The following is a 19,499-nucleotide window of genomic DNA, read 5'->3' on the forward strand; positions in this document are numbered from 1 at the left end:
CATCACGGTAATATCAGATTATAGTTCTTGAAGACACCAGACATGCTCCCGTTTATGTGCATATGTGTATATATATATAATACTGACTGTGCCACATTAGCTGCCATGTCTAAGTGTGCCAGTAAGACTTAACAATATAAACTTTGACTGCATTTGAATTGTGCCTCATACATTCGTCATTGCCAAGAACTGTGCTATAACTGTGCTGCTGCCATTTGGCACTAATCTTTGTAGTGTTTTTTAAGTAAGAAACCAGTGTTGCTAGCTTTGTTGAAATAAGACGAGCAAACTATGCTTTAATAGCTGGTCTAGCGAGTGGTATGTGTGGCTCTTTCCATGCAAAAACATCTGTGGCACTCAGATCTAGCTATTGCTGTTAAACAAAGGAAGTTCCTTTTTAAATGCTGGCACAGGCTTAACTGCCAGGAATTCAAGCTGTTCATGAAACAATACTTCGCAGCTTATGAAATTGGAGCCATATATCCAGCTGGAGCTATATAGCCACGGAGCTATAGGCTCACCTTTCTTCAGGTATAGTGCATCACTGAACTGATGTGGCATATGGTACAGCTCAGTTTTTTACATGCAGTAAGCCCTCGTTATAAACGAAGCCGCTTTATTTTAATTATCACTTTATTCGAAATATCCCCCAATACCGACCAAAATGCATGCATTTTAACTCTTTTGTTACCGCGCCTATTCAAATCGATCACCAGTGATCGATGCTTTAGATAACTAATTTCGACATGTTGGAGCCTTTTCTTATCCACTTAAGGCTATCCAGTAGTTAGTACAGGCACTGAACTTTCAGAATCAGTTTAAATTTTTGCACTCTGGCAATGTTCGGATTTTTGACAGACCTTTTTGCGAACTAATGTGCATATGTTGTAGCGAAAAGAGGCATGGCTGTCACCTTCTGCCACTCGAGAAAAAAGCATGCCGCTCATGATTACGCTGTATTATCATCAAAATTTTGTAATCATATGACTCCCAGCAAGTCAAGAATTAAATTATGTCTCCGGCTTTGCCGTCTGACAGTGCTGAGCGGTGATAATCAACCGAAAATAATGCCAGCTGTTCACTAGTGAGCTTTGGTTTCGAGTCCAAGTTGTTTTATTCTGCCAAAGTGTATTTCTGAAGGTCCGCCGCATGTCCAATATGTGGACCTGGCATTTTCAACCAGTTTTCAAGAGTTTTGGTTTCACTTCTCTCGTAAAATCCAGGCAAGGGACGCTACCGGTGTCACTGCGCAGTTATCAAAAGTCTCTCCCATGGCGTCATCCTGCGCGGCTGCGTCGCGAGAAAAGCGTCGTGCTTGAAACTGTGCTGCACCCGCACTTCAATTTAGTGATGAGGACTCGGTTATGATTCCGAAAATGACAGCAAAGCAGATTCAAGCTCTGACGGCGACAATGTTTTGGGTCAGCATGAGACATCCACAGCTGTTCACCAGTGAGTTTCCTTTACGGACTTAAGCGGCCTCCTTCCTTGTGCAAGCTTATCTGCCGTTCTTTTTGCATGATCTGAGAGCTCTACTGATTATCTGGAGGGTGCATACTTCGTGTGGTTATGATGTGCTGCCATCGGCAGCAAAGAAACGTCCGTTCACTCCAAGAAGGCCGCCCGTAACACATCTCGGCCCAGCACTATGGATCAGCACAAGACAGTTTATAACCGCGTGGGCCACACTGAGAGTGATCGGCCCTGGAAGAGGCGAGGTACAGGACTCTAGATGAACTGGTGAAGTACATTCCTTGGGACTTCTCATCGGACCATCCTCAGAAGCGCTTGCCCTCTCAGTTTGTTCATTTTGATTGTGACAATTGCATTGCGCAGCACGCCGATTGTCACGATCGCCAGATCTACGATCACTGCAATCGTGGGGCTGCGCATCGTGATCAAGAGCAGCTGTCATGGCGCCGGTGGAAGTCGAAACCAAAAAGCCAATAAAACAAGGCCACGGCCACCAGTGTGCAGACACTCCCGCACTTGTTTTCACGGAAATTGTGCGAATGCAACCGTGTGAGTTCGCTCACCAATAGGGAAACGTTGTTAAGCCCTTGACCTCCTCACATGCCATTGCTCGGTGGCTCGGGTGTCAAGATAAAAGAATGTCGCCACCTTTAGTTTTATTCACATGGCTTATTCACGCTGAGTGAGTGAGGGATCCTCTCTGTTGGCACATCCTTTTCCTCCCAAGCTGTGCCTGTGCTTTATCAGACAGCATCGCGGTGGAACTAGTGCACAGCGGAACAGACAAATGTTACTCTGCGTTGCCTGCCGCGTTCCTGGCATGCCCAAAGTCGCCCAAACCAAGACATTGCCTGCTTTGTGCAGCCTTCACAAAGGAGGCAATTGCAACCAAGAAATTCAGTCACATCTGGCTCAGTCACAATCGAAAATGCGCTGTGTGACACCCTTATCAGACTACCACGAAGTTGTGCTATTTCAGCTCTGCTTTTTTAGTTTTTGTGGAGTAGTTGCTTTTATCGAATCACCACTTATACCATCTCGTTCACTTTGTTCTAACGAGGGTTTACTGTACCTTCTTCTTGGGAAACAATTTTTATTTGTTCAGGGTGTAAGTAGGAACACTGTTAACCAGCTATTGTGGGGAAGGAAAAATATGGTGGACACTACTTTTTCTTACCACAAAATTGAAGAACGGAGACGAAGTTTCTTATGTGGGAATCAGTCCAAGGCAAAGAGAGCCCATCAAGACAGTGCTAGCGTCAAAAATTTCCCTTCATGACATACTGCACTTAACTACAATATGAATTATTTCTTAATATATGGCAAATGAGAATTAACAGCTTTATGCACGTGAATGGTGAAGAAGCTGAAATGTGATTGCTTGAATTTTTCATGAGTGAAGACTGAAGAACAGGAACTGTGCTTCTTAAAGCTAATCTTTAGGAATAAATGAGTGTTCATATTGTTGCTGCCTTTTGCTTTAGATGTGCACATGGTGCAGCTCTGTTTTCACGACTGTTAGTTGTACTACGTTACTTTCTTTCATGCAGTCGGGGAAGGGCAGAGATTAAGCGAACTGAGTTTGTTTTGGAGCCATGTCATCGCTTCTGGTATTTCAAGAGCTGATTTGATTTGTTTCCATTTAACAGAACCAAAGAGTGCCTGCAGACATGGTGTTGTTACGAACAACAGAAAAAAGTGGCTCCTGTTTCATCCGAACGGACCAACTTGATGGAGAAACAGATTGGAAGCTGAGAGTAGCTGTTGACACAACACAGCGCCTGCTGAGCATGGAGGTAGATAGCTGTTTGGATACCCCTTTTGCATGTTCTGTGTGCTCTCTGATGATGGCAAAATATTTCATTGTTGTGCTCAATAGACCGCCTGTGTCTTGTTTACCGTGTCGTAAATATTGCAGGAATTGCTGGAGATTGATGCGTGTGTTTATGCTGAAGAACCCAAGAAGGATATTCATTCATTTGTAGGGAAATTTACACGGGTATGTAACCACTGATCTCATTATAAAAAAAAAAGAAGGCACATTTTTGAAATAGCATAGCACTACTACGTAATTCAGCTTTCTATTGCCGGTGCCTGGCGTCATAGCCTGGTACCTATGGTTTATAGTAATACTTGTGTGTGTTTTTTTTTTACTTTCATTGGTCACTTTGTTATGCCTCTTGGTTTTGAGTATATCATTAGCTATGTTTAAGAAGTGCCTTTTCTTCTTGTTTTGTTTAGCATGATGGTGATGGTGCTGAAGATGCCCTGAACATTGAAAACACACTATGGGCCAACACAGTTGTTGCATCTGGGACTGCCATTGGCATTGTAATTTACACTGGTCGTGAAACAAGAAGTGTTATGAACAACTCTGAAGCAAGAAGCAAGGTTAGATCTTTTCAGAAAGCCTTTGTCTGGTTTGTACATTAGTCTGGTATATTGTAGTAATTTTCTTGTTAATGGCCTTTCATGCCAGTCATTTTTTATGTCTTTACTGTGTGACCGCATTTTTCAATTTCTTTTGACTAGTCAAATATGTCTGTGTTTGATTGCAATACCATTAATCTGAGGCACATTGTGCAAGTATTGCTAATGTTTTGGATACTCTGTGCTAGCACAAAAATGACAGGGCCTAGGCAGGCTTTCCTACAAGCATGTAAGGAAAATATTTGCAGTTGTCATATTTTCACAATTGCAACACAAGACATACTGTGTTTGCAACTGTTTTGGGGGAAGTGGGGAGTGCGCATCTGATGTCTGTTTCAGGGGTGCAATATCCCCCTCATACCCGAAGCCCTCTAAGGTGCATAATAACTTTTGAAGCCGGTTCTTATTATCAGCTGGTATATTATGAACGTGAAAATACCATTTCTTGTTTCAATATTCTGGTTAGATGCTGGAGACTGCATCTCCATATAAATGGAGAAAGCAACCGTCTCCTTACGATTCTTGCAATAAGAAAAACGTTTTTATTGGCCAAAAGACATAGATTAAGATCTAAAATTGCATTTTACATTGGCTTATTGATGCTGCATCCGCCATTTTTGTGTCAACTCAAAGTAACAGAGAGGCACTTCATGGTTGCCTTTCGTCATCTGTGACAACCCAGTATCCTAGACCGAATTGGCTAGAATTTTCACAAATGCTTACAGCAATAATGTGCCTAAACCACTTTCACACAGTTCCATAAGCTTCAGATTTTAAATTGGGCTGAGCTAATCCTGGAAAGTAATGACATCAATGTACGTAATTGGGCACTATGGGACCGAAGAGGACTGAAACTATGTTCCCAATTTACATCTTCCACCAGTATCTTCTTCTTCCTTTTTTTTTTTTTTTTTTGAGGGTGCATTGGAGTGAATTGAAGCGCTTTTATTGAAGCGCTTCCGTGAATGCCTGTGTTTTTCACTATCTACACGTTTTAGCTCTTATGCTTACAGTATGCAGGGCCAATTCATTCAGAAATCTGTACACTTTTGGAGTTTCTTCATTTACTGAACGCGAGGTTGCAGGTTTGATTCCTGGCAGGGGTGGCCGCATGCTAATGGGAGTGAAATGGACTCGTGCACCATGCTTTTGGTGTGTGGTAAAGAATTCCAGGTGGCCATAATTAATTGGAAGCCCTTCACCACAGTGTCCCTCATAATGCACTATGCAATTTTGGATGTTAAAACCCGCAATTTAACTTTGAACTGTCTTCCTTTCACTGCAGGGAGGGATGAGGACATGTTATGGCCCTGAATGAAAATTTAGTGTTCCTTTTCATATTGGCCCCCCTCTGCACATCAATAGCAATTACGAGAGGGAACAGCGAAATTGTTTTCAAAAAATGATCGCTTGCATCATGTGGATGCAAACCTGGCACATGAATATGCACCAAGTGGTTTTCCTGTTGGAACTATTAATCTCGTGGTAAAGTAATGTTGACTGATAATTTTGAGCCACTTTAGTCTCTTCAGTCCAAGCGCAGGTGTTGCATGTCTTATTCCTCACAGTGGTACTTACTGTTGGATAGCAAGATAGCCTCAGGTGGTATACTTATAAACAACACTGGGTGCACAATGCACAACATGCAAAGGGGCCTGTCTTTCGAGACACTTCCGCCAAAAATTCAAGCTCAGAGACTGCAGGTTCCTTTCAATTAAATTCTTGGCACTAAAGTGTTGTTTGGTGGTGCAAGTCTACTTTTTATTGTTGAATGTCTAGTGATTGACAGGTATGTGCAGGTAGTGTATAACATGCAAGCAAGCTTCTTGTGAAAAATCTCCAAATAATCTTCTGTGCGCAGCTGCCACTGTAAGAGAAATTTCCAGTTCAGGTTTTAAGTAGCATCTCTGGCCTGCAGTTTTTGTGACATAACTAATCTTGGGGTTGTTGTAGCCTCATAAGATTAAATGCATTTTGGCAGTGGCAGCACGGACAAAAAGGTGTTCTGTGCTATCATTGGTTGTCCAAGATTGAAGTGACAAGCAAGCAAAGTATTAAAATGCAACTAAATTCCTAACTTCTTCCTTTTACTGGCAACATTTAGAGCTGAACTTTGGTGATTGGCATTTATGCAAAAAACGTCTAGGGGCTGAAGACAGGCAACTAGGTTCCACACATGATGGGCAGTAGTCATTCGGTTAATAAGTGTGCACTAACACTTTTTTTGCATATATTGGGCTACATTTTAAATCGCAGGTTGGCCTTCTTGACTTGGAAATCAACCAGCTCACAAAAGTTTGTGTGGCTGCTGTTGTAGGTTTGGCCTTGGTCATGATCCTTGTGAAAGTAAGTAAAAAAGCTTTAGAACATGATGACATTGCAGAAGCTTGTTTCAACAGTTTTACCAAACCTGTTCAACATACATTGCCTCTGAATGTGCCGGGGGCAGTCATGAATATTTAAAAGTACCAATGTGAACTGATTTTTGGGTGCGTAACCTTACATGACGTACATTTGGTCACTTCGAACAAATGTTGATGTGAAACCCAGAGTGGGTGTTGATACGATGTACAGTATAGTCTACTCTTAAATGGTACAGCTGTAGAATACCAGCACCAATTCCTACTCTTATTAGACAAGAAGACATCTGCAATGATCTGTTATGAATTCATGTCTACATAACGCATCATATCATCAGCCAATTTTCTTTAAAATATGAAGGTTTCTCAAAGTTATGTATGGTTGAATGCCAAATTGGTGTTCTCTATAAAGGGCCCCTCACCAGGCCCCATTGCAAATTTTAGTCATACATTGGAAGTTCTGAAACGGTGTCTAAAGATTGTTCTACTGAAATAATTTTTTAATCGATTTATTATTGAAGGAGATAGAACAAATTGAATGCCCTGTTACCATACTGCCAGGAAGTGAGCTCGACTCCCAACAAAGAGACTGTCTCTCTCTGACTTGAGTAGCATCCACATGCAACGTTCCTTCCCCGCCTTCTCTTATAAGTTTCCTTGAGTAGGAGGACATGTGGCATATAGATTGAAAGTTCAGCTGTTTTCACGGGAACGCAGTGCTGTGAAGTGTCCACTGCACTACTATGTTTAAATTGGCCAAATCTGGCGAGGGGCCCTTAAAGAGTTCACTGTACTGTACTCTACTGGTGCAGCTTAATGACATCCAGAGAAGTCATAATACTGATTTTCGTTGGACACATTTTTTATCAGACCTAAGGGGCAAAGCTCTTTAGAAGTTTCAAATAAATGCTGTGCTTTGTTTTTCATTTCCTGCTTAGTGTTCTTAGTGTATTTTCATGTCCGCTGCGGTGTACCATGCAATTAAGATGCACTTTTTGTATTATTGGTATAATTTGGCTTACTTTTGACGACATGGCAAAGTGGCAACACTGAATATAGCATTCATAGATTATGAAAAAGTGTTTTATTTAGTAGAAATACCAGCAGTCATGGAGGCATTGCTTAGTAAAGGGGTAGAGGAAATATACCTGAATATCTTAGGATCTGCAGAGATCCACAGCTACCATAATCCTTCACAAGAAAAGCTGGAGAATACAAATTAAAAAGTGTGTCAGGCGCACAACCTCTCCAGTGCTATTTACTGCATGCTTGGAATATGTTATTCAAAGTGTTATATTGGGAAGGTTTAGGCTTGAGGGTCAACAGTGAATACCCCGGCAACCTGCAGTTTGCCGATGACAGTGTCCTGTACAGCAACACTGGAGATGGCTTACAACAAGTGATTAAAGACCTTCACTGGTGAAGTCTATGAGTAGGTTTGAGGATTAATGTGCAATAAAACTAAGGTTGTGTTCAGTAGACTGGCAAGGGAACAAAAGTTCGTGATTGATGGTCAGCCTCTTGAAGCTGTCGAGGAGTATGTTTATCTCGGCCAAGTAGTCGCAAGGTGCTCATATTACGGCAAGGCAGTTTCCAGGTAAATAAAAATGAATTGGGGTGCATATGGCAGGCGCTATGTCAAAGGGCAAACATGCATGGATGAGGCCTTCATTCTGTGGTGCACATAAAATAGGCTGACGATTGAACTTAAGGTGGCTGATTCATGGATCGCATTTACATCAAGGCACATTAGCATTGTGAAATCTGGCTTGCATTTCGCAAATGGCCCAACTTAGTTGGGAGCATAAATACGGGAGAGCTGTTACCCTTTACTATATCTGCTTTAGAGCTCTCTTGTTCAAGTTTTCCGAGTTAAGTGTCCTACTGTGGGTGTCCTTGTAATAACTGGACATAATTCTGGGTCCCCTACATATTGTTTTTATATTCATAAAGTTTCTTATGTTTAAATTTCTTTATTGCTAACAAATGTGCACGCATACACACACACACAACTATATAAAAACCATGTGTTAAGCTTGAACAGTTCATAAGTAAAGGCGAAGCCACTGTGGCTGCTTTTGGTTATGTAAGAAACCAGATGGTAAAGTTTCAGAATCATTCTCTTTGGTACGAAAAGTATCACGTTTCAGCACTTACCATTAAAAAAAGCTTAAAAATTTTATTGGAAAATGTTGGAGGGGAAATGGATTGCAGAGGTGGGAGTAAGCTGCAGGCAAGTTGTCACACTGTTATTGACTTTTGCTTCCTCCTTTTTCCTCCTCTTCTCAGGGATTTGATGGTCCTTGGTATCGCTACTTCTTGCGCTTTGTCCTATTGTTCTCTTATATTGTTCCCATAAGGTAAGTGTTTGCCGTTTCTGGTTAAAGCAAGTAAAAAAGTAAGTGTTTGCCGTTTCTGGTTAAAGCAAGTAAAACCACAAGGCAAAACCATATTTGAATTATTCTTAGGCAACTGCTTGTCTTGCAGCCTTCGAGTAACGTTGGACATGGGGAAAATGGTGTACTCTTGGATGATACAACAGGACAAGGACATACCTGGGACAGTTGTGCGTTCTTCTACAATCCCTGAGGAAATGGGCCGCATAGTCTACCTTTTCACAGACAAGACGGGCACACTGACTCAGAATGAAATGGTTAGTAGTGTTGACGGCAGAATGCAAAATGTGGAAGCCAACTTGTTGGTGATAAATTGTTGCCAAACAGTGGACAAGTAGAAATGAGGATGAAGGCACACTTCTGCATAGAGCCAGTTCCTGACATGAATTTGATCAAAAAATTATGAATGTATAGTATATATGCACAGCTCTTACGGAGTATCACAATTCCTATAGAGAAAGCATGTGTGATATATGAGATCTTTGTTTTGGTTAGACATATTGGTTTTCCTATTATATATCCTTCACAATGGGTAATTAGCAAAGGGTATACAACAATATCTGTGGCTGTTGGGCTCTATTATAATCGTTCGCTACATGAATGTCTCTAGTCACCAAGGGCCACTTTGCCATCTTTTCTCACATAAATGCCCCTGGGCACGACCAATCTTTATAAAAACAATCTCCTGAGTGCACTAGTCTTCCACATTGCATCGTCGGCCAGCGGCTCTGTTCCCCTCCTCTTTCACAATGCTGATAATCTGCTAACTGTAAAGGACTGCTGTCAAGCACTAGCTCTCGTGATCCGAGTTCTCGTGCTCCGTGAAATTGCAAAATGGCAATCCGAAAAGGAGAGGTAACTGGCAACCATAAAAGAGGAATGAGGGAGCTTCAACGTGCTGGGTTGCGGTTCCCTGGGAGATAAAACTTTAGATGGTGGAGAACTTTGCCTTGAGGTGTGGCTTCACGTCAGTGCTGCACATGCTGCCGTGAAGCCACACCACAAAGCAAAATTTGCATATAATCTGCACCCTGACCAATACTGTTAAATTTTTCTAATCTTTTGTTGCGGGTTATACAGTAATACCTCATTAACTCGATGTAGTAAAAACTGGAAAACATTTCGAGATAAGCATAGTTGCAGACATTTCAGTGAAAAGTCAGGTTCTTTCTAGAAGTTTCAGTACTACTGACAAGCTTTTCAACAAGAGCTTCTAAACTGGCTCGTCGTAAAGGTTTCAAGGAAAAAATTTAACATACCAGAGATATCGACCATCCGTTTTGTGGCACTGCGATTTTATTCTGTGCATAAAAAGTGCGTAAGGCTGGTCTGCTTCGTGGTAGACCTTGAACTTAGAAAGGCATCCTTGAGCTGCATCACACATTGCACGAGCCACTTGTTCCCGCCGCTGCATTTAACTTTATCTCGCAACAAGCGAAACAAGTTTCTTGTTTTGGCTGATGTCTGCACCTTTCGAGGCCTTTCTTTGTCATTGCCTTCACTGTACCCTCCATTTGTAGCCATCCCAGCGATTTCGGCATCAGTAAATTCACCTGGCACCACTACATCTTGCTTACATAGCGCGTACCCATGAATGCTCACGTCGCTTTCTACTATGCAATGCACGCAGTGTGGACTTACCGGGAACCCTGCTACAGAAAGCGACGTGAGCAATCATGAGTGCGTACTATACGAGCAAGATGAACCGGAACGCACGCAGCACGTGCCTTTTCATTCTACATTGTTTAGAATAAAAATTCAGTACCATGTGCATTGCATAGAATAAAATGAAAACGAAAATCGCCTCTGATGGTAAATCACATGCGTTGCATAAAGCGAACAACGCAAACTTCGTCAAGTGTGCTATTTTGCGAGGCCTGCCTCTGTGCGCGCATCTCTCCTGTCACATGACGTGCCACATGGCTGCTTGACAAAGTTATGCTGCTAGGTTCCGACTTCATATTAGGGGAAAGCGTCCGCTTTGTGGTAGGCACGGCCAAGGCGAGGCAGCCTCGTACATAGCTTGTCCGGCGGCATTCTTGTTCGACTCTCAGTGAAGATTTCGATATACTATCCGCAATTTGGCCCAAAAGTACTTCGAGACGAAGGGCAATAAATACGTGGCACGTATGGGAAATGGTTTACTGCCGTGGAAAATTTTGACTTAGCTGATTTTTCGAGATATGCAAGTTGGAGTTAACCAGGTATTACTGTAGTTGCAAAAATACAGTATATGCACACGCCCTGCATCGCCGTGAGTACACTGTGTCTGTGTTCCAACCAGCCAAGCCGCAGGGAAAAATGTGCATGTGCGTCCAGCGTGTGTCATTTCAGTTTGCTATTGCTGAGTTACGCCACCGGTAGACTTTTTGGACATGGAGGGGCCTGCACGTGGATCTGTACTATGCTACTGTTTCCATCAGTCTAACCTCTCGTCTGATCTCATGCGCAATCACCAATAGGGTCTACAGGTGGGAAAATATTGACGGCGAACTTCCTGCAACTGCTTTTCACCAGCCACTCTGCTGGCTGCACTGCATAGGCCATTAGGCCTAATCAGGGCAGTTTGTTGGGAGTTGGCGACCAAAGTTGCGGTTTCGTACCAGTTGACATGATGCCAGCTTTTTTCATGGCCAACGTGCTTGCAGCATCGTGCGAGTGGTTTCTGCACAAAATGTTGTGTGGTGTCCGAAATTTCTGTTGTTATTATTATTGTAGTTCTAGGGATAGGCGGCAGTGCTGCAGGGAAGTCCGAATGATTGGGCAAGTTCAAAAAATCAGGCATCTGCAAAATTGGTTGGCAACTGCAGTCTATATTTTTGTTACCAGAATAGATATTCTGAGGCATCTGCAAACAAAAATTTGCTTCGCTATAACCGATACCAAGTTGGATACCTCATTTTTTATTTCATTATAGCAGTATAATACTACTCCATTGAAATAAAGCATTGCCAACCAAATTTACATTTACTTTGTTACATCCGATGATTCATTATATCGGTGTTATATTGTGGTTCGACTGTATTTCAACCTAAGCAAGGTTTGTGCCACCAACATTAAAAGACGACAATGGATATCGTGTGTCAATTACAATCGAACCCATTTACGGCAAACTTGATACTACCACATAAAGCACTCATTATATCAGTAATATGTTATATGTTGACTCACCTTTCAAAACACGCAGAAACAAATGACAATGAAGCTGGCGTCGGCAGTTACTGTTCGACACCGTCTTGATCAAAAAATTTTATTTTCAATATCTTCCTTTTTGTTCCCAGTGCTTTACTGCGCCTAGCTTTAAATAGACGCAGGAGAGCAGATAGTTGGACTAGTTGGTTAAAATGCATACTGAAAAAGTTTTCGCGGAGACATGAGAACAAGCTAAAAAAAAACTAGGACGAGCGCTCACTCATAACTGAAGTTTATTTCAAACACATGCACGAATAAATAGAACTTCAATTGTGAGTTAGCGCTCATCCTGGTCCTTTCTCAGCTTGTCCTCGTGTCTCCACACAAAGTTTTTCAGTGTGCATTTACATAGACAATTTGAAACGTCTATCTAAAGAACAATATGCAGCGTCATAGCTTTTTAATAATGGTGCCCTGTCCTGATTGCCTGTTCTTTCGACACTGCAAGTGCAGCCACCACTATTTTTTCTTTGAGAGCTTGTGCAGTATTTTACTATCAGCAAGAGATGAGTAGATTATGCATATATGATAGTGGAAACTACTGCGGCATTCTGCCATTTCGTAAAGGTCTCGCCGTTACAGCCGAGTATTGACTACACTAGACTGAGTGTGCCTCTCGTTTCAGCTATTCGTTCTAACAGTACAGCACTTTTAAGATGTTCGTTATATCTGGACGCAGATTAATAGGCAGAGTCGGAAAATCATATAAATGCGCTGAAGTGTGGTTATAAATGATAAGATGTTATATCTACATTTTGTAACAGCAGTGCAGAGAGACGACGCAAAGAAGAACAAGGCAACGAGAGATGCACCGACTTGCAAATAAGATTTATTCGTATGCAACATCCTGTGCAGATTGTAATATCTAAGATCGTTATAAGTGGGCGCAACTGTAGTAATTTCATTTGCTGTATAAAGCTATGCTTCATTCTTTTGTGGCATGATTTAGCTAGTGCTGTATCACGTACAAGAGAACACAGTAACCCCTTTTCACTAGTTACAGAACATTAAGGTAACAGGGGCTTGTTGCCCTTAGCTCGAATGGACAGCAAACATATCTTCAAAGTGGTACAGACCCAGGTTTAGAAACCTGATGTGATGGTTGACAGGAAGCTCATGTGTTTACGCTAAGCTGATGAAAAAGAAAAAAAAGAAGTTTTGAAAAACCTGTCAGTGCTCTGAATTTCTCACATGCTTGTATTCAATTTTATAACAGTGCATCTTCAGTGCATCTAGAGAGGCACTGAAAACAACACACTTTTGCCAAGTGCAGCTAAGTGACATAACAGTAGGTTCTTTTAGTGCTAGAAACACTAAGAGTTGTTATTAGCTTTTACAAGAAAGCAAAAAATGAAAAAGGTTTGCATGTAATTAATGATCAGTTCATCAGGCCGTGTTTGCGTGACACATTAATTAAATTGTCATAAGGGTGTGATCAACTTGTAAATGATAAAAAGCACAAACATATTGTTAACATTGCAGGCTATTTGTCCGAGGACAAATAGCCTACATAGAATAGTTTTTCAGCATTTTAGCAATAATCATGTCATACAGTAACTAGTATTGTAGTAGTTATATATATTCTTGACTGTTCTTGCCTCGGACAAATAGCCTACATAGAATAGTTTTTCAGCATTTTAGCATTAATCATGTCATACAGTAATTAGTATTGTAGTAGTTTTATGTATTCTTGGCTGTTCTTGACTTTCCTGCCAGTATTTGTCACATGTCAGGAACTGGCAGTGGCGGACGCCTTAAGCTGAACGTAGTGCTTGTAACTAATTTTGCTTTGAAAATACCAAGTGAATGCACATTAACGCATTCTGAGCAGTGGTGTGCTTATTAGGAAAGGTCAGACAATGCTGTAAGCCTCACATGGTTGGTGTGGATATTAAAACAGCTTTATAAAGCACATAAAACCTGTTTCTCAAATGGAAACAGCATTTGGTGACATCTGCCAATGCAGAATTTCACTTTGTTTGTTATAACTAGAACTCAATGTGTCAAGCCAAGTGTAGTAGCAGATCAATGCGCACCTAAGGGCACGTAATGCTCACGTAATGCCTTTGGGCCTTCCAGGAGCAATAAAAAAATTAAATGTTTGCCAAGCAAGTCTTCATGGTGGGGAGTGACAGTGTGCAGCTTCTTATCTACTTCTGTTGTGGTTTATGAGCCTTTGGTTTTTCTGTGTATGTGTTGTCTAAAATAAAATCCAGTTTTAGGAAACATGGTTAAATGGTAGCAGCTAGTCCTGGTTATGCGTGAACACTTGGAAATGACAAATTTCTCAGGCTAATGCCAGTGAAATAACTAACATGTGCATTTGCCAGGCCTCCCAGATGTCTTTCTCTTACTGTGCGGAATCATTGCTCTCTCTAGGTGCTGAAGAAGCTTCACCTTGGCTCAGTGTCCTACAGCTCAGAATCCTTTGGTGAAGTGAAGAGCAACCTGAAGGCTGCATACACTCCTGGGGCACCCTCGCCTGCACCTGGTACAACTGGGGCTACCCAGGGGGTCCGTGTGCGCCGCAACATGGCCACTCGAGTGCAAGAAGCTGTTCGAGCGGTGGCTCTGTGCCATAATGTGACTCCCGTCTATGAGGGTGTTGCTTCTGATGCTGATGATGAGCAGGCACTGGCCGAGCAATACCAGAAGCCACCCACCTACCAGGCATCTAGTCCTGATGAGGTATGAATAGGCCTCTCTCTCTCTCTCTCTCTCTCTCTCTCTCTCTCTCTCTCTCTCTCTCTCTCTCTCTCTCTCTCTCTCTCTCTCTCTCCTTCCAACATTGCTCAATTTGTTGAGGCACGTATTGGAACTTCGCTGAGTTTTCAGTATTTCACAGTTCATTTTGCCGACAGCTTGAATTATACTTCAATTATGTTGCCTTTTTCAGGTGGCATTAGTGACCTGGACTGAAAGCGTTGGCCTTGAGCTTGTCTTCAGGGATCTCAACTCGCTCAAGCTGCGCACTCCACATGGAAATATCCTAGATTACACTATACTGCAGACATTTCCCTTCACTTCAGAGCGAAAGCGCATGGGTATTGTTGTCAAGGTTTGTAGCACCTCTTGCCTGTCTTACGTTGTGGTGCAAATTGGAGCTCACCTTCGTTGAAGCCTAATTGTGCACAGCATTTTTTTTTTCTTTCTGAATGTTTGTAATGAGTAAGTGGTCGACAATGAAGCCCACAAAAAATGATGCAGTTGGTGCATATTGGGTCATTCCACGCTATATCAACCAGCGCTTTTTTGACCATCAGAGATGTAGTTGAAAAAATTTCCACGTTTGTTGAAGTTCAAACTCGTTCTCCCCATTTATTTTTCTTCAAAAATTTTTTGTACCATTTTCGTGATAATTTATTTTTCCTGCTCAGCCGACCGGGGCAGGAAACTCAGACAATTAACATGTTTTTTTTTTTTTTTGAAGGGACATTATATACTCTTTTGGCAGCATCAAAAGCAAGTAAAATTGCAAAGTTAGAATTTTTTTCTTGCAACACAGAAAAATTCAGAAGGCGGAAAGTAAATATAGAATGATAGCCTGGTTGACATATTGTTCCGAAGAGTTGTGAAGAAATGTTTTTATTTACAGGAGATCAACGATGATCGTAGCGTGATCGTAGCGCAGTCCGGCCTCTCAAACTCTTCGTTCACCTCGTCTACTCTTCTTTCTTTTGTACCTGCCTTTTGTATCCATTACATTTCCCCGCAAGCAGGCGAAGCCCGTGGGGCTAGTCAGGATGGACAAGCAGGGCAAAATCAGGGTAAAAAAAAAAAGCAGGGGATAGACAAGCAGGGTAAAAAGGCTTCAGGCGAGCATATGAGTCAGCTGAGTTCTGCTTGATCGCTGACCATTGCACAGGAGGCGAGCTATTACGTAAGTGAGTTTGCTCAGATGGCCCATAATTACAAATGGGCCTGAATATTGTGACAAAAGCTTTTGGCACAATCCACGCTTGCATTGCGGTGTCCAAAGAAGGACCAAGTCACCTTTTTCGAACAATACTTGTACGCGACGGTCGTCGTATCGCTGTTTCGAACGACTTTGCAAGGCCAGAGTACGAAGACGAGCTATTCGACGGGCTTCTTCGGCGAGACACAGTCTTCGATACAGAATCGTCATTGTGCAGAACGAAGGGTAAGAAAGTGTTCAGAGGGCTTCGCGGTAACCTTACATACAGGAGACAAAATGGGCCATAGTTCATGGTTTTGTGTTTCACCGTGTTGTATGCGTAAGTGATGAAGGGCAGCACGTCGTCCCAGTTATGGTATGAGGAGGTGTACATGGCAAGCATGTTGGTCAGCATTTTGTTTGTCCTTTCAATGAGGCCATTGGTCTGTGGATGATATGGCGTGGAATGATGGAACTGCGAAGTGCACAAACGAAATAACTCTTCAATGGCATCAGCAGTGAACTGGCAACCACGGTCGCTGATGATGACACATGGTGGGCCGTGATGAAGGACCAAGGAACATAGCAGAAAGACTGCCACGCAAGCAGCAGTGGAGGAGGGTATGGCTGCAGTTTCTGCATACCATGTAAGATGGTCTACGTAGACATACTGGGCAGTGTCAATGGCCGAAGGGGACCTGGGGCTGCGGTGGTTGGTCACTTTTGACGTTGGCACATTTCAAACTAGAGACATAGCGCTTGGTTGTTTCGTACATCTTGGGCCAGTAAAAGCGCTCCTGCATGCGGTGTAGCGTTGGTACGAAGCCGAAATGGCCGGATGTCGCATTGTCATGCATGGCGCATAGAACATCGGAGTGGAGACTCTTGGGGACAACAAGCAGAAAACGCACTCCATGCCCGGAGTAATTAGTTTTGTAGAGCAACTTATCATGGACAGTAAAGCGACCGCTGCCTTGAGAAGTACGGGTGGTGACAAAAAGTGGATCGAGGGTAAGATCATTCTGTTGTTCTCGCTGAAAGTCTGCCGGGTCAGGGAACGTAGAAGTAACAGCAGCGAGACAGTCGTCAAAATTCTCAGCATCGCAGTCGGTAGTCGCAAGAGGAATCCAAGAGAGGCAGTCTGCGTCAGCGTGACGACAGTCTCTCTTGTACAATACCACAAAGTTGTATTCCTGAAGGCGCACCGCCCAATGTGCGAGGCGACCAGAGGGATCACGCAAACTGACCAGCCAGCATAAAGAATGATGGTCGGTGATAATCTTGAATGGTACCGTAAAGATAACACCGAACCTTCTGTACAGTGAAAACAGCTGCCAGGCATTACTGTTCCGTAACCGTAAAGTTGCATTCAGATTTGCTCAGACAACGGCTGGCACGTGTGACAACATGTTCTGCACCACTGTGACATTGTACAAGCACCGCTCCTATCCCAATTCCGCTAGCATCAGTGTGAACTTCAGTCTGGCAAGATGGATCAAAGTGACGCAAGAAAGGTGATGACGTTAGTATAAACTTCAGTTGGGAGAATGATGCATCACACTCTGGTGGCCAATTGAAGGTCGCATCTTGTTGCAAAATCCTTGTCAATCGGCAAACCGATTGTCGCAAATGTCGGCAAATTGGGAAACAAAACGACGGAAATACGAACATAGGCCAATGAATGAGCGAAGTTCTCGTGCTGACTGCGGTGGCTTGAAGGAGCTCACCGCTTCAATCTTGCAAGGATCGGGTCTGATGCCATCCTTGGCGACTAAGTGTCCCAGGACCACTGTTTGACGTTCGCGAAACCGACATTTTTTTTAGTTGAGAACCAGTCCAGCTTTCTTGATGCAGTCAAGAACAAGGCTGAGACGTTCTTTGTGTTCTTCAAACGTGCGGCCAAACATTACGTCATCATCAAAGTAACACATGCATATCTCCCACTTTAGACCACGCAGTACTGTGTCCATGAATCTTTCGAAGGTGGCAGGAGCATTGCAAAGGCCAAAAGGCATAACATTAAATTTGAATAGGCCATCTGGAGTCACGAAAGCAGTCTTTTCCTTGTCGGCAGGGTCTATAGGTATTTGACAATACCCCGATCGCAAATCAAGTGTTGAGAAGTAAGAAGCAGCGTGTAAGCAATCAATGACATCAACGATTTGCTGTAGCAGATAGACATCCTTCTTCGTTACTGCGTTTAACGTCTGTAATCTTTTTTTTGGACCAGGATTACTGGGGCTGCCCATGGACTAGAAGACTCTTGAATGACACCTTTGTTCATCATCTCCTTGACTTGCTCTGCTGGGGAGGCAGACAACAAGGCTGAGCTCTTCCCAAACTATTTGTCGGATCGTTGATGCAAGATCGAGGGGCTAGTTGCTATCTAAGTTGCAACTGTCGTCACATTGGCTAGCCTGCCAAACTTCGGCGTGATGCGCCTCGTCTTCAGTTGCTCGAAAGTATGACAGTGCCGAATGATGTCGGCGACGAAAGCCAGGGTGTCTTTTGCGATGAGGAAACTGCAAACATCCTCGGTAATTCCTTTTAGGATGTGCCCGACTTTGTCTTCCTCAGACATTCCAGAGTCCACCATCCTACACAGTTTTATTACTGCCTTAATGTAGGTCATGCAGGTTTCGCCTGGCACTTGTGCGCATTGCAGTAGTGTCTGTTCTGCCCTTCTCTTTTTCATCGCGGAGTCGCCGACTTTGATTGGGAACGTTTCCTCATAATTGTCGAATCACACCAACGCAGTATCCGTTAGAAAAAACACGACGTTTGAAACCTGAGAAGCGCTGTTCCACTTGTTAATGGCACTCACCTAGTAATAATGGATGAGCCATTCCTCGACGTCATCGTCCGATCTTCCGGCGAAGAGACGCGCACCTCTCAGTTGTTGAACGGAACTGGTCAGCGCAGCACTTGGAATGGGCCATTGTTCGTCTGCGTCGTGGGACATATTCAACTCCGGTGGATTCGATGGGAGTCCAGCAAGGCGACGGCTCCATTGAAGAACTTCTGGTTCAGCCTCTGTCTTCGGGTGTCGATTACCCCGCACCTCAACCATAGCTGTTATGAAGAGTTGTGAAGAAATGGTTTTATTTACAGGAGATGGGCGATGGATCGTAGCGTGATTGTAGCGCAGTCCGGCCTCTCAAACTCTTCGGTATCCTCATCTACTCTTCTTTCTTTTGTACCTGCCTTTCGTATCCGTTACAATATTATAGCTGAAAAATATTTGAAGCTTTAAAAGTTAAGCCAATCACCTAAAAAAAAACTAAAGTTCTAATGTTTTTCAAAAGGCTTCGTGTTCAAGGTAAAAAAAGTAGCTTTGGTGGTCAACTTAAAAACATATGTGATACATCATTTGATAGCTCTACTTGTCTTCTGTGTATGTGAGAAGTTACTTAAACGTCTTAATTTTAAATGCTAGAAGTTATTTTGTGAATTTTTGTGTCGGCGCTGGCTTTTCTCCTACGTGCGCCCAAGCTCGCTGGCTGGGGAGGCAGACAACAAAGCTTGCTTCGTCGACAATGCAGATGACAGAGAAACAGTGTCATGGTCTGCGTTTTATTGCCAAGAGACAAACGCTCTAACGTAATGCGGCTTGTGCGTGGCATGTGCTAGATGAGATGAACCATACAGCCATTGCAGATGGAATGTCGCATGTTAATTTCGTCAAGGAGTAAAAGATACATTTCATGTAGTTTATAAAAAAAAATATTTGCACTCAAGTAGCCAGTAAATCCA

The 19,499-nt window shown here is 42.9% G+C and overlaps 1 protein-coding gene across 4 annotated transcripts in view; it reads left to right on the plus strand.

Moving 5' to 3' along the window:
• LOC142565561 (putative phospholipid-transporting ATPase IIB) overlaps positions 1-19,499 on the plus strand; it is a 61,846-nt gene that overhangs the window by 18,565 nt on the left and 23,782 nt on the right. For all 4 annotated transcript variants that reach the window (XM_075676271.1, XM_075676270.1, XM_075676272.1 and 1 more), the window contains 8 exons: positions 3,123-3,269; positions 3,392-3,472; positions 3,715-3,864; positions 6,160-6,249; positions 8,553-8,623; positions 8,751-8,916; positions 14,231-14,539; positions 14,748-14,909. In XM_075676271.1, coding sequence (XP_075532386.1) covers positions 3,123-3,269; positions 3,392-3,472; positions 3,715-3,864; positions 6,160-6,249; positions 8,553-8,623; positions 8,751-8,916; positions 14,231-14,539; positions 14,748-14,909 — 1,176 coding nt within the window. The remainder of the gene's footprint in view (positions 1-3,122; positions 3,270-3,391; positions 3,473-3,714; positions 3,865-6,159; positions 6,250-8,552; positions 8,624-8,750; positions 8,917-14,230; positions 14,540-14,747; positions 14,910-19,499) is intronic.

The sequence above is a fragment of the Dermacentor variabilis genome, chromosome 1 (assembly GCF_050947875.1).
Source record: "Dermacentor variabilis isolate Ectoservices chromosome 1, ASM5094787v1, whole genome shotgun sequence".
Taxonomy (NCBI): Eukaryota; Metazoa; Arthropoda; class Arachnida; order Ixodida; family Ixodidae; genus Dermacentor; species Dermacentor variabilis.